The sequence below is a fragment of the Pygocentrus nattereri genome, chromosome 18, assembly GCF_015220715.1.
Source record: "Pygocentrus nattereri isolate fPygNat1 chromosome 18, fPygNat1.pri, whole genome shotgun sequence".
Taxonomy (NCBI): domain Eukaryota; kingdom Metazoa; phylum Chordata; class Actinopteri; order Characiformes; family Serrasalmidae; genus Pygocentrus; species Pygocentrus nattereri.
Genome location: NC_051228.1, coordinates 36,915,545 through 36,931,650, shown reverse-complemented (window position 1 = coordinate 36,931,650; position 16,106 = coordinate 36,915,545). Strand labels below are relative to the sequence as shown.

General features: G+C 42.7%; 1 protein-coding gene across 4 annotated transcripts in view; it reads left to right on the top strand.

Annotated features, from left to right (window-relative positions):
- Positions 1-16,106, top strand: part of postna (periostin, osteoblast specific factor a) — a 54,147-nt gene that overhangs the window by 5,870 nt on the left and 32,171 nt on the right. For all 4 annotated transcript variants that reach the window (XM_017691431.2, XM_017691434.2, XM_017691433.2 and 1 more), the window contains exons 3-7: positions 7,938-8,002; positions 10,800-10,957; positions 12,704-12,868; positions 14,735-14,881; positions 15,065-15,209. In XM_017691431.2, coding sequence (XP_017546920.1) covers positions 7,938-8,002; positions 10,800-10,957; positions 12,704-12,868; positions 14,735-14,881; positions 15,065-15,209 — 680 coding nt within the window. The remainder of the gene's footprint in view (positions 1-7,937; positions 8,003-10,799; positions 10,958-12,703; positions 12,869-14,734; positions 14,882-15,064; positions 15,210-16,106) is intronic.

Sequence of the window (16,106 nt, the reverse complement as noted above, 5' to 3'; positions counted from 1 at the left end):
AGACCTGTAAAATCACAGTTATACGACTTGTTCTGTGGTCGAGAAGAGCAGAGTGGTCTGCTTCTCTTGGGGGTCTGAGCCCAGTTCTGAGCGGGCAGCGGCTAAAAACGGATCTACCATTAAATTGTATTAAATTTGGCAGCATATCATCACTATTAAAACAAAAATATAAACGTTTGAAACCACGTTGGGCTTTAAAACCAACCAAAAATAAATTAAAAATACCACGTTTCTTCTCTGATGTCCTAAAAACACACACAACACACACACACACACACACACACATTGCTGCCAATGTGAAAAAAGACAAGAACTAATTACGCCTTCAGGGTTTCTCATGAGAATTGTTAATGCCAGGCTGTGGAAAACTCCCATCTGCATGTGTTCGTCTGACTCCAGGCTGATGTGTTATGTAAGGCTGATGCTGATATCCAGGCATTGATGATAGTGCTTCACGGCACAAAGCTGTTCAGCAACATGGTCCGCCCATGCCGCTGTATCAGGGGGTGCCTGGTTCCTCGTGTAACCGTGTCTTATAGGGATTTTCACACGTGAAATATATTTGAGGCAAATACACGGACGAACCTGAATGTACGTTTTTTGATAATCTTAAAGACATTTGGAGTCGATTTTGAAAGCAAGAAATTCTCATTACATCATACTTAGAACTTGTACTGAGAAGCAAAGAGTAATAAGTAGAAATAATGAGTATGAGAGAAACGTTTCTCAGTGTTGATGCGCTCCAATCAGTTGTGTTCTGACGAGGGAGGGCGGGGCCTAAACAGCCCTATTTGGTAAAAGGCCAAGAATTCAGACTGGATTCATTCCATATGAACTCTTGCACAATTGTGATTTCTTCATTATTATTCTTAAATTTGTAAGTCTGTTTAAAAGAAAAAAGACCTATGAGTCGATGTGCCCACATTTCGATCGGTAGTGTAGATATACAGGCCTACAGCATGCTTCTCTGTTTTCCGATCTCTTCCTTATAAGGAATTCTGCCAATTTTTTCGCATTTTTGGCAAGTTCAGTGCTTGACATGTAAACCTCCATAGTGGTTTGATTCTGGAGAAACTTAATGCCTCAACGGGGGTGGTAGGAATCTGGGGTTGCCATGTCTACAATGCAAGTACAGGCAGGTCAGGGAACCAGCCCTGTGGCCGGAAGGTTGCTGGTTCGATCCTCTCGGCTGACGGTCCATGACTGTTTATTTTTTCCTTTCTTTCTTTCCACAAAAACTTTCAGCAAAATCAAATCATATTAAAATTTACAAAGACAAATATGGTACTGGCTGAGAGCAACTCGCTTTTTCCTCGCCTCTGCACTTATTTCACTGAGTTGGACATAAAACGACAACTTTAAATACCACTGACAACAACAACAACTGCAACTTCCAAGGGTACAAATCTTTAACTGGCACTGAGCCAGGGTCCCCATGGGTGGGTCAGTCTTGGTCTTGTACCCCTAACAGTGCATTAAACATGTGGAAGCTGTTTGATCAATGTGTCTTTGTGTGACTTGGCTTCAGTATGGAAACCTCCCCAAAGTGCCCACCGCTGAGCTGCGCTGCGCTTCCCCCCGCAGTGCCTGCTGCCTCTGGCCTTAGAGTTCCAAAGAGTTCCAGACTGTTAAACTCACTGAAATACATGCAGGGAAAGGTTGAGTCACACTTTGCCTCTCTTTCTCTCCCTCTCTGTCTCTTTCATTCCTCCTCCCAGACACCGACAGCATTGTTTCGAGGCAGCGGAGGAAATCATGGTGGTTCTGGATTGTATTGAACAGAGAAAAAGAGGGAGAGATTGGAATAAAATGGTGAAGCATGTGTGAGAGAAATAGAATAGGGAAAAGGACAGAGAGAGAGAGAGAGAGAGAGAGAGAGAGAGAGAGAGAGAGAGAGAGAGAGAGAGAGAGAGAGAGAGAGAGAGAAAGACTTGTGGCAGTGGCTTGGGTTTCCTTTCTCCTCCTTCCTTGTCAGGTGTCTGCCTCCTCCACATCATTCGGCAAACTGTCAGGCTACCCGGGTGATGACTCACAGATCTGCCAGGCTTTCCTCCGTGCCAAGAAGTGGAAATTAGGCATTAGTCTAGCTTGGCTAATGACAGGGCAGGTGTTAGAAATTACATCCCTCCCAACACATCCCTGATCATCGTCAGAACTCGGCAATTGGGATAGCTACTAGATATATGGCTTCCAGAGCCTCCGTGCAGTTTCTTGCCTGCTTTTGCCAGCATTACTTACAAGGACAGTGCAGCCAAGAAGACTCACGCTATACGCTGCCAGTTAGAGTTCAAATTCATCTTGGCACACTTGCCTCATATGGCATCCAGAGCATAAAGAGAAATTACACTGACATTTCATAATTTCTGCTCAGTTTTATCATGGAAACATAAACAAAGTCATTCAGAGTGATGTGAAATGAAATGATGCACTGTAAAGAAACTTACCACAATCTTCTTTACAGTGGTGGGGACAGGAACCAGGGGGTACAATGTCTACAACACCAACACAACCCAGTCAGAAGTGGACAGTAATGTCTGTACTAATCTGTACTATAGTATTTTTGGTGTATCTGTACTGAAGTTTCTCCATTCTGGGCGACTTTTTCCTTTCACTCCACTACATTTCAGAGTCTAATATCCGACTTTTTCCTCCTACATTTTGAGAAATCTGTCGTTCCTTTTGGTTTCTGTGTGTATAAAAACGTAACATGTCAAAACGAAAGAAGCGCAAAGCCAGAGCACCAATCAGGGCCCAGCAGTCACTTTGTTTAGAGCTGGTTTTGACCTGTTGGTCATACCGACCCAGTGCAGCACGCGGTTCAACGTCAGCGCAGCAGCGTAAAACTTTGGGAGAGTCTGTTCAACATAAATGATGAACTAACCTAACTTTGTGTAAATAGAGCTCAATATAGAAATATGTCCACATATGCAGTCGAGACTGACGCGGCTTTTTTCTGAATTTCTACAAACACCATTTCATTTTATAGTAAATGAGTTTGGGCTGGTTTATGTTTATGAATATATGATGTGTACTTCGTCCAACACTGAACCCGGTAAATAGTCAAAGAATAAAAATTATTTTGGTACCACATTCTGAAGGGAGATAGAAGTTACCAGGAACAATAAACTATTAAACATTTAGACTGATGTGGGCGATGTTTCTTGAGCTACACGTAGTGAAGTAGTGTCTCTCAGTTTGGCGTGAGGCTCCCGCAACATGCCAGACGTCTGGGCATGGAGTTGTAGAGGTTCCTAACAGTGTCCTGCGATAATCCGTTCCAAGCAGCTGGAATGTTCTCATGCAGTTCCTGCAGATTTTGTGGTGGGGTGGAGTGTTGATAGCATGTCCAGAAGCATCCCACAAATTTCCAGTCAGGGATAGGTCTGGAGATGCTGCTGGCCATGGCATAGTATCTGTGACTTCAAGGCAGGCTCCCGAGACGGCAGCAGTATGTGGATGAGCGTTGTCCTGTTGGAATAGTGCACCGCACACCAAACATGTCTTGGCTTATCCGTTACTTTTGGGGCAAGGGAAAAACTGGTGTTTCACCAAACTATGGCTAATATTAATAAGTGCAAACCTCCTTTTTCTGCTTAACCACTTTTTCATGGTCTGCAGTGGGTGCACACAGTAACTGGACCCAGTTGTGCTAAAGCATCACAGGGAAACCACATTGAGTATAATAATCCTCAACAAAGCCCAGCAAAGCTGCTCTTGCCTGCCTCATAATTCACACCAGATACATAACATCATTCCTTCGTTCCGTTCCCCAGTGTAGTCTAGCATGTCTTGGCCATACTGCTAGCATACGTCCCCGACTACAGAACCATGCGTCATGAAATTGTGCCAAAAACAGTCATATCCCCCTGTTGCAATCAAACTGCATCAATTATGCAGTCAGTGCAAAAGAGTCCAGGAGGCTGGTGACTTCATCTGAGCTTCCTGTGTGGAGCGTTCTTAGGACTGAGGCTCCGTCTTTCACTCACTGAGCATATCCATTAGAAAAGCATTGAAAGACGTGGGTATAAATCCTCATGGAACCAATTTCCTTTTGCATTTCCTTTGTTTTGCAATGTATTTCAACGTTATGCTGTTCCCACAGTGCACACACATTGGCCATACCATGCATAAATTTGGTTGGGTATTTGGAGACATGTCTCTTCTTTGAAATGCCGACTGTAGAACTGTCCGGTCTGTTCAACTGTTCGGCCGTCAGTCACTAAACTGCAGACATTTCATGACTTTTAAACCTTTTTTTCATGCAATAGTGAACATATGATAACACAGCGCTGTCTAATGCAAAAACTCCAGTTCATGAATACCAAATTACCACTGTTTGGACCCCTGTAGGGGTCACTAATGAGAGAGTGGTGAGGAGGAAAATCAGTTTCAGTAATCAGTTTATAAACTGTGTCCATGGATGTGTAAACTGGACTCTCGGTCAGCAAAGCTCCACTGAGGGATTTGTAAGCTGTAAAGCACATGCTACGGTACAGGCCACATTTGAGATATTTTGATAAAAAAATGGAAAGATTTTTGCCATTTCTGAATAAGTTCAGCCAATTTGTGATGAAAAGATAACGTGAAATAAAGCGGACATCACCAGAAAGTAGGTAGGTTGTGTAATTGTGCTGTACATTTCTCACACACACCGTTATTAACAACGTTAACATGTCATTAAATTACACTGCACCCTCACTGCTTAATTGGAGTGTTCTGTACAAATGTATTGTGTGAAGGGGCTTAAGCACTATAGTCATATGACCGAACATACACAGGTGCAGACTGTTAGTAGTCAGGTGACTGTGAGCGCTGATAGGAGTGCTCACGAGAGTTCGAAGTCATATGGAGTCTGAGTGTAGATGTTCTGTCACCTGATCTCCCAGATCTTCCAGTCCAGATGAGGCCGAATGCACAGCTAGATAACTCAGTTGTGTTTGTAGATGATCGAAACTGTCATCCCCTGCGTTCTCTTTGTAGTGCTGCCAACAGAAAAAAGAAACAGAGAGAGATAAAACACAATAGAATAGATGGTCAGAAAAGTCTTCAGTGCCCTTCACCGCACTTGTATTATTGCGCTCCCTACTCTAACACAACCGGTCTAGTTTGTGTTACAGCTTATGAACCAGCTGCGTTGAGCTGGATCAGGTGTGTTGGAGCAGAGCACTAAACTGGGCGAAGGCGGAGTACACTAGGGATGGAGAACCACTGCTGTAGTAGAAAAAAAAATAGTCGAGTGTTAATGAAATGTTTGTTAATGTCTATTTCATGATCTTGACTCTATTGCACTCTCTCTCTCTCTCTCTCTCTCTCTTTCTCTCTCTCGTTGTCTCTGGGAGCATGGCCAACTGACTTTGGTGGGAATGTGTTGGGGAGAAATGATGTTTAGATATGAAATTCTGAGGTGAATACCACCTTTTATAGCACCCTTTATCTGTCTAGACTGTTTTCACTTCCTTAGCTGAATTTCTCCGTTTTACTTGCTTTACTTGGCAAGTTTACCAGAAAAATCTTCATACTCTACACGCAGAAGGGCGACGAACTGAAGGAGAAACCTGAATCGGTGGAGAAGCATAATGAGTGCAGGCGCTTCCAGACAGGTGTGCTGAATGCCACAGCTAAGCTGTTACCATCCTACCACACTCTGTGGCATGTATAAAACCACCGAGCAGGCCGAGCCGACCTAGATTTTAGAGCAAGATGGCAAGTAAGAGAGTTCATTATTGGGGCAGGGAGGGCAGGAGCTTCAGTCGCAAAGACTGGCTAGTGTTTCAATAGGAACAGTCACTAAACTGCATTTTAGATCAAAGGGAAAGTCGTCAGTGAATATGGCTTGAAATTGTGATTGATCACACACGTCCAGTGGCCGTGACGCTTGTGCATTTGTCTGATAAGTAAAAACAGAAGAGCAACTGTTCGTCAGGTGGCTGAGAATGTGAATGCAGGATGTGGTAAGACTGTCAGGAAGATCCACAACTGCTCCGATAGGGTTGCAGTCCATAAACCCCTCATTACAAAGACAAATGCACGCTTGAGAGTTCAGTGGGGCAAAAACCATAGGCACTGGTGTACAGAAGGATCTAAAAACAAGGGACCAGATGAGTCGTCCTTCGCCAGTGTGGCCTGAATGCTTTTTCTCTACAGTGAACAGTGGTGTCTGTACATTCGAGGCCGGTGGGGGGCTGGTCCCATGATCAATAATTTAATATAGCAACTAAAATGCATGCTGTTTCTTCATAAATAACATTGTTGGCCGTTTATTACGTATGACAGAGGAAGGCCTGTCTGATACATTCCAAATATCGGGCAGTCGTGGGCTGGAGGTTAGGGAGCTGGCCCTGTAACCGGAGGGTTGCCGGTTCGATCCCCAGTGCCGATGGTCCATGACTGAGGTGTCCATGAGCAAGACACCTAACCCCCAACTGCTCCCCGGGCGCCGTGGATAGGGCTGCCCACCACTCCGGGCAAGTGTGCTCACTGCCCCCTAGTGTGTGTATATTCACTAGTGTGTATGTGATGTTTCACTTCACGGATGGGTTAAATGCGGAGGTGGAATTTCCCCGATTGTGGGATTAAAAAAGTATCAGCTGTTGTGTAAAAGCCAGTAGGCGACCTGTTTCTCCTATCAGTCTTCGTCTGGTGAGCGTGGGGCCCATCGGTGCTCGTCTAACCAAGTGAGCGGCTAAAAACACTCTGCACGTCATCAACCTGCCAATACCTGCTGTGGTGCCCGATCACGTTAGTCCCCTGCTGAGAGCAGCCGATGAAACATAGTACATTTACATACATCCAGAAGTTTAATAATGTTGTTTCAGGTATGGACGCTCCTGCACAGCTAGCCATTGGTCCTCACCAGTTGTGGTAGCCACACAATAAGCAAGGCAATATAATGAGTCAAGTAACATTTGCTTCCAGCCATTAGAGCAGAAATTAGAGATTAAACGTTTGGGACACACCAGACAGAGGATTTCAACATCATTCAGTCTACAAAGGACAAAAAACGGCTCCTTTGGTCCAGAGAGGTTCAAGGGAAAAACATGGCTAACTGTGCGTGAAGCCTAAACACTCATTCTGCATTATTACAGGGCGTGTTGTTCCTAAAGTCCAGTTATTCTGACTGACCTTTACCCTGATATGGATGGTCGGTTCCAGGATTACAAAGCCCCCCTCCACAGAGCATCGGGGGTCACTGAACTGTTTGATGATTATGAAAATGATGTAAATTGCATGCTGTGGCATTCACACTGATTCAAAGTTCTGTTCTTACTAAGACACTTTTTTTTGCTTTTTATGTGTGTACATACATTTTTTTGTGTTTTAAAACTTTGACTAATACTGTTTCTTAATCTGTATCGACCTACTTAATTAATCCAAAGTAAATAAAGTATGATTACTATGTCAGAGCTTTTTTTTTTTTTTATCTGTTGCCAAAAACAAGAAACAGAAAAGCAAAAGCCAAACTTGACAGATGGTCTCACGGAAAGGCCATAAGCAAATAGCTATGCATACATACAAAGCTTTAGATGGTTTGCAGCTCTTGAGAAAATCTGTCTAAAGAATGATGTGGACTGATTAAAGACCCTACTCTACAGCAAGAATCAATAAACAGATCAGATCAGCTGAAGCTCGAGTCCAAACTATGTTTCAGTGAGTTTAAACAGTATAGTGGTTGGTTAGTGTAGTGGGTAACACCTCTGCCGTCTACGCTGTAGACTGGGGTTTAATCCCCACCTGGGTAAGAACCCTGCACTATACCAATAAGAGTCCTTGGGCAAGACTCCTAACACCACCTAGAGCGCCAGCCAAATGCTATAACTGTAAATCATAGGAGCTTTGGTCCGTTTTCAAACCTGTCTAGCACACTGCATTAGTTGTATTACTCTTTAATATGATGTTCTTGGGCTAAATACAGTGTCTGTGGCTTGTTTTTTTTGCAGGGTTGTTTTATATGAGTGCTGTCCGGGTTATATGAAGCTGGAGGGAATGCTCGGCTGCCCTGCAGGTCAGTACTGGCTGATAATGGCTGGACTCTGTGAGTGCTGATGACAGCTGAACCTCCATTACAGGGTGGTTTTTTCACTGAACCTTGACAGTAATTCATTCACCCATATTTGAGCTGTAATCATATTATAAAGCCTGTGAACTGGACAACATCCAGCTAGCGCCCCTTTATGTTTCATCGCTCTTTGAACAATGGATTCCTATGTCTTGTTGTGCTTATAAGAGGTTGAAGGTGTGGGGTAACTTTGAGGTCAAATTGATGAATTTTAAAGTTACTCGTTATTTTATATATTATATGTTTACAATGGGAGCACAGTCTGTTCCAGTCTACTGGCTTGGAAAGGGGCTATGATTACATACATACTCCCTTTCCAATGAAGTGCCTATAATTTCTTTCAGAGGGCAATTATATGTGCTTCAATTAAATAAATAATAGCTGAAAGGACCTACTTCAAAATGTAGCACGCAATAGGCTTTGTGATGTGACATCTGTTGAAAGAAAACCTATGTAATGTTTTTCTTTTGTGCTGCTTTTGTCCAGTAATTAAATATGCACAGGTGTGATCTCTATAAAAGAGTGTATGAACGTTTTAACATGTTTGATTAAAAAATCCACAAGACATGTCTTTTGACCTGTAATGCTTAAAATTTGGCATATGACTGTATAAATAATCATGTAGTTTCATAATTAATTACATCTGCACTGTATTTCCAAAAGTATTCGCTCGTCTGGCTTCACACACATATGAACTTGAGTGATGCCCCATTCTTAATCCATAGGGTTTAATACGATCTCGGCCCACCCTTTGCAGCTATAACAGCTTCAGCTCTTCTGGGAAGGCTTTCCACAAGGTTTAGGAGTGTTTATGGGAATTTCTGACCGTTCTTCCAGAAGCACATTTGTGAGGTCAGACACTGATGTTGGACGAGAAGACCTGGCTCACAGTCTCCACTCTAATTCATCCCAAAGGTGTTCTATGGGGTTGAGGTCAGGACTCTGTGCAGGCCAGTCAAGTTCTTCCACACCAAACTGGCTCATCCAGGTCTTTATGGACCTGCTTTGTGCACTGGTGGGCAGTCATGTTGGAGCAGGAAGGGGACGTCCCCAAACTGTTCCCACAAAGTTGGGAGCATGAAATTGTCCAGAATCTCTTGGTGCTGAAGCTTTAAGAGTTCCTTTCACTGGAACTAAGGGGCCGAGCCCAACTCCTGAAAAACAACCCCACACCATGATCCCCCCTCCACCAAACTTTACACTCGGCACAATGCAGTCAGACAAGTACCGTCTCCTGGCAACCGCCAAACCCAGACTCGTCCATCGGATTTCCAGATGGAGAAGCATGGTTGGTCACTCCAGAGAACACGTCTCCACTGCTGAACACTGTCCAGTGGCGGCGCTTTGCATTGCGCTTGGTGATGTAAGGCTTGGATGCAGCTGCTCGGCCATGGAAACCCATTCCATGAAGCTCTCTACGCTATTCTTGAGCTGATCTGAAGGCCACATGTAGTTTGGAGGTCTGTAGTGATTGACTCTGCAGAAAGTCGGTGACCTCTGCACTCTATGCCCCTCAGCATCCGCTGACCTGCTCTGTCATTTTACGTGGCCGACCACTTCATGGCTGAGTTGCTGTCGTTCCCAATCGCTTCCACTTTGTTATAATCCCACTGACAGTGGACTGTGGAATATTTAGTAGTGAGGAAATTTCACGACTGGACTTGCTGCACAGGTGGTGTCCGATCACGGTACCACGTTGGAATTCACTGAGCTCCTGAGAGCGACCCATTCTTTCACTAATGTCTGTAGAAGCAGTCTGCAGGCCTAGGGGCTCGGCTTTACACACCTGTGGCCATGGAAGTGACTGGATTTGGATGGGTGACTGAAGACTTTTGGACATTGCACATTACAAAATGTAAATATGGCAAAAAATGGAAAGGACCGTAATCTTTCTGCAAGACAGGACACACAGTTCTAACCAAAACAATAATAAAATTTTAGTCACATTTTATACTTACAAGCACAAGATTGGATTTTGTTTTTACTGATTAACATGTATAAGAATTGTAGCGCCAGTCGTGGCAGAACCAGGCCAGGCAGTGAAGGATCAGATAAGCGGAATTTACTGAAGTCCATATGAAAAAGTAACATCAACAACTAGATAAGAAGAGAACAATAGGCTTGGGTGAGCAGGGTGGCCTCACATTTGGTCACACATAACTTTGCCTTCAGACTGGCAGATCACTGTGGGTCAGCATCCGGCAAAGTTTGCACATCTCAGTGTCTTATAATGACCATATAATACATCTCATTATGAGATTGTTGTAAATATTTAATAATACGATTTTAATCATTCCTACACATTCACTACTTGTTTTAAATAGCTTTGTCTAGAGAAATTGTTTTGGCCAATTTTTAAAGAAATAACATTTCAAGCAAGCAAAATAATCTTTCAAATGACTTAAAGAAGTACGCAATGTCTAAAATTACATTAAATAATCATAATATTTTTGCAGCAGTCTCACAGTGTGAAATATTAGACGTGTTGACTAGATTTAAGATAATTTTTGCAGTGTACCTACTTTGCCATTCCACTCAGTGGTTACTTTCTCAGCCTTCTGCCTCATTAAACACACCTGAGTCAGCTTATCAGCTGAATAGCAAGGAATTGAATTCAGAAAGTGTTAGAAGAGCGGTGGCCTGGACGGAACCTCGACTGGCATGCCTGGCGTTCAGTGTGGAGTCGAAATCTGTATAGAATGTTTTTATATTCACGTTGTGTACGATCTGCTTCATCCTCCAGTGGCCCCCATTGACACTGTATATAAAACACTGGACCTGGTGAAAGCCGACATCACTAAACAGTATTCCGACATATCCAGGATTAAAGAGGAGATTGATGGAAGTGGCACATACACCATGTTTGTTCCCAGTGATGATGCCTGGAACCAGTTAGATGGTGTACGTATAACCTGTTTTCTGTCATCTCAGTCAGTTTCACATTCTTGCAGAATTTTGATATAATATATATCGCCGCTGTCGGAACAAAACCTCCTATCTCCATTTTTGTCGATTCTCAGTTTTTGACATAATTTGAAAATGCACGTTGGCCGTTATACTGTGTGTGAATTTCATGAAGGATGCACCACAATAAACGGCCAAAAATGACTTGGAAAAATTCTGGTTCCATTGACTTCCATTAAAAGTAATGTAGGTTTTCTCTTCTCCTGTAAAGTTAGCATTTTGGAGATACAAGGTTTTGTTTCCGACAGCAGCGATGTATAGTCTTTATGTACCATGCAGAATTAGTGTATGGATGTAAGTGGTTTACATATAAAGTATGTTTGTATGTGGCGCACAAGCAGGTCCACGAGAATGATTGAATATACAGTGCCGTGCGAAAGTTTAAGGCAACTGAGAAAATGATATTTAAAAAGTTGTTTATTTGGTTTATTTGGTCAGTAGAGTTTGTTTGATTAGAACAGCACTGATATTAGAATAAATGCAAATTACATTAATACAATAAGTAGTGATTTTATCTTTGGCAGTGTAATAGGATAACCAGCTCTCCTCAAGGAAGCCCAGCATTATTTGTAATGATCATCCTAGTTTGGCCAAATGATCCTTCACTAAATTATACGAGGTGTGCTGGTGATGATAGTATTTCACAGTGGCTGTGGAAATCAAGGAGAAGGCGAGAAAACTCTGGTCTCCTGACCAGCTCACAACTATCAACAGTTTTTATGGAAACATGATATTTGCTCACTTTCTCTACGTTATACAGCAGCGGTCGGCAACCTAAATCCTAAGATGAGCCATTTTGTCAAGTTTCAACAAAAACCAAACCACAACTTTTTACCATCTTGGCTGTAAATGTGTCTCGGTATGCGCTGGATGTCCTAATATAGACTAAAAAATATAACAGAAACAAAACCACAGACTTACTTTGCTCTGCTTTAAGCTTCAGCTCAGTTCTAGCTGCTTTTCTCGCATCTCTGGCAGGAAACTTTTCCACAAAACTAAAACAGCTTCTCGTAAATTCTCGTCTTTTTTACAAGGCTGAAATCAGATTCCAGCTCCAATTTTCCCGTTCCACCTTAAATGGTGCCTTAGCCGCCATGTAGCTAACTATGTACCTCACTGTTGCACAATTTAAGGTGGGATGTTAAATTTTGAATAAGAAGCTGGCGAATTAGAAACCGACTTCGGCTTTGTGACCTTTTTAGCATTTGACAGTTTCAGGAAACCAGCTGGAGTGACTACAACTGAAAAAAATTTCTCTCCAAATTTTTGATGTTTGTCTTAAATCTTTCTTGCCTTTTTGTTAGCTACTAGCTACTTGTTGTCTGCATTGCTGGCTTTGTAACCAACAGCCTGCACACCCATCTTCAGGGTTAAAGGGTGAATAAGCAGTTATAACACAGGACTCCAGCGTTTATTATTAAAAAGCTTTATTTTATAGCCAAGGAGGATTATTTTATTTATACCTAAATATCTAATTCTGCAGCAAAAGAGATGCGTTCGGCTCCAGAGCCGCATGTTGCCGACCCCTGTTATATAATCTTTTATTGCCCAGAGAAATGATTTGAAACAATTTGCTTGGACATTTGCTCAGTGTCATGTTTCCCAACATGCTATAGGGCAAAAACTGCTTATATTCCCATTGATAACGTTATCTGTTCGTCATTTATTTATGTGTTATTACAGACTGCAAGAAAGGCCCTAGAGAGCAATGTGAACAACGAGCTGTACAAAACGTTGCACTACCACATGGTCAACAAGCGTCTCCTTACTAAAGACCTGAAGAATGACATGACCCTCGAGTCAATATACAACAACCTGGGGTTATACATCAACCACTATTCCAACGGAGTATGTATCAAAGTAAACTAAGTAAATAAATGATGCCTATATGAAAACCCTCTGTATTTCCACTCATTGGTGACCTTATGAGGTCCTTCTAGATCTATTATATAAGTGTACAGCTGCAGACTGAAGCACGTCTGTTGCCATACAGTCTGCTTGCAGGGGGTTTTATACATGTGGTGGTCTGCCGCCCAAATATAACCAAAATCAGCTGAAACAGGGTGGCAAGGAGTTTCGGTTGAAACAGGGTGGCTTTGTTAAAGGGGGCAGGAAGGATGGAGAGGTTGGACAGCCGCTCCCTGATCACAGATGGTGGGAAAGAAGAGACATACTCGCAAGGAGAGTGTTCGAGTGGGGTGGGGTGGGGTGGGGTGGGCTCGCCTCTTAAAGGCACAAACACCTGCCCCACAGTACTATGGATACCACTGAGGTAGCAGAAATGTTGGGGTTGCATCTGACGTGGCCAATCAGGTTTCAGGGTGTGCACTGGCCATTCAGGCACTTCTTCAAAACCAAGCATGGTTCTGTGCTCAGAAGTTGACCGTTAATTAAGGGTTGCTAAATGGCCAACAGAAACTGGTGGTTGGTTAGTGTAGTGGATAACACCTTTGCCTTCTATGCTGTAGACTGGGGTTCAATCCCCCACCAGGGCAGGCACCCTACACTATACCAATAAGGGTCCTTGGGCAAGACTCCTAACACCACCTTGGCCTACCTGTGTAAAAATGATCAAACTGTAAGTCGCTCTGGATAAGAGCGTCAGCCAAATGCCATAAATGTAAATGTAAACTGTAACGGTAACTCTGAGATGGACCTAAAAGTCGTGTTTTTTTACATTTTTTTAAAAAACCATTAATTGTTGGAGGAAAACCTCAAATCTCTATTTTTGTCATTTTTCAGTTTTTGAAATAATTTGAAAACGCCTGCTCCCCTTTACATTGTGTGTAAATTTTGTGATGAATGGACCAAAAGAAACGGCCCAAAATGACTTGGAAAAAATCTGGTTCCATTGACTTACATTAAAAGTAAAGTAGGTTTTTTCCTTCTCCTGTAAAGTTACTATTTTGGAGATACGAGGTTTTTTTCCGACAACACTATTATATTTGTTGTATATATCATATGACAACTGACTGATCAGGCCTGAACTGATACAAGTTTCATTGTACCATTTTTAAGATTTAGGCTGTTATCAGCATTATGTCATTGTGATATACACTGATCAGGCACCTCCACTGTCCATCTTATCAGCTCCACTTACTGTATAGCTGCACTCTGTAGTTCTACAGTTACAGACTGTAGTCCATCTGTTTCTCTGATACTCTGTTACCCTGTTCTTCAGTGGTCAGGATCCCCATGGACCCCTTACAGAGCAGGGACTATTTGGGTGGTGGGTCATTCTCAGCACTGCAGTAACACTTACATAGTGGTGGTGTGTTAGTGTGTGTTGCGCTGGTCTGAGTGGATCAGTGCTGCTGGACTTTTTAAACACCTCAGTGTCGCTGCTGGACTGAGAATAGGCACCAACCAAAAATATCCAGCCAACAGTGTCCTGTGACCACTGATGAAGGACTAGAGGATGACCAACACAAACAGATGAGCTATCGTCTCTGACTTTACATCTACAAGGTGGAATGGTAAGGTACGGGTGTCTAATAGAGTGGACAGTGAGTGGACACAGTGTATAAAAACTCTAGCAGCACTGCTGTGTCTGATCCATTCGTACTCTAGGCTTATGTCAGTTGTTGTGATGTGCTTATGTAGCTGTCAAGAAGCTTTGACAGCACTGTCCCACTGTCATGTTACCAAACAGATTTTAATGATTGGTCAATCACTGTACTTGTCTGATTGTGGTCACTGCTCTACGGTCTGCAGATTGTGACAGTCAACTGTGCCAGGATCATTAATGCTAACCAGATGGCCACAAATGGCGTGGTGCATGTAATTGACCGAGTAGTCAGTGCGGTGGGTAACACCATCAAGGAGCTGATTAACAACCACGAGGAGCTCGGCTCGTTGAGCGTATGTATAATGATTTATTCTCTAATATCATTTCACAGTAATTGAACACATCGTACAACATTGTTTTGTGCAAGGGCTGAATTAGGAGGACATCGATTCATAACGAGTGTCATTGAAAAGGTTCCTCAAAGAACATTTTAGTCTATACTTTGCTTTTGTGTATTCGGAATTTCTTGCTTTTAGGCTGCTTTTAACGTGGAGTCAAGCTTGTTAGAAAAACTAGGTGAGCCTGGCCACTACACTCTCTTCGCCCCGACCAATGAAGCCTTTGACAAAGTGGACAGAGAGGTCATCGAGAGAGTCCTAGGAGACAAGAATGTCGTCCAAGGTAAGAGCTTCTCCAGCGGGCCTTAAAGAAATGGTGCAGTCCCACTTGGTTTGAATCGTTTGTAATAACTGTGTAGTAACACACGAGTAACGTGCAACAACCATGTAACCACTGATGATTTAGTGAGTGTTACAGAAGTGCAGCCTATGTAATTACACATGTGTATCAACTTCGGCTTGGCATTTCACAAGTGGATCTTTTTGATGCACTACAGATCGGACGTCTTCTCCAGCAGTTAAAGGAAGTTTTACATCACAATACATAATTACTGTGTAATAACTGTGTTGTAACAAGGTCGCCTAGTCACATCACATTGATTAGTACTATTCTGTAATTACACTGTACCTACATATCAACTCCACGGGAACTTTCCTCTAGTGCAGTGATGAAGTTACACTTTAAAATAAATGGGCAGGTCCTGTGTAGTTGTTATGTAGTTACTGTGTAATAATGCAGTGGTGATACAGATGTTGCTTTGGTGCAATATAAGGGGGCCTCTGCTGTTCTGCCACATTACAGACTGGTTTAAAGCTGAAGCCAGTGCAGTGACACTAGAACCAGTAACACAAATGCTCGCTAAATGTAGGAAAGCTGGCAGAGACCGTGTAAGTAATGTCTTAATGCAAGTTATTACACACTTCCTTTTAGTGCTCGAAAAAGACAAAGCTGGGTCCCACTTTATGTGAAGTGTCTCTAATAACTGTGCAGTTACACATGAATAACACATGCAACAACACTAACTACTGTTGATTTAGGCCCTGTTACAGAGGGATTACAGGAGTACATCCTATGTAATTACACACATGTATTAACTTCAGTTGTGCCTTGTTATTACACGAGTGGTTGGTTAGTGTAGTGGTTAACACCTCTGCCTTCTAGGCTGTAGACTGGGGTTCA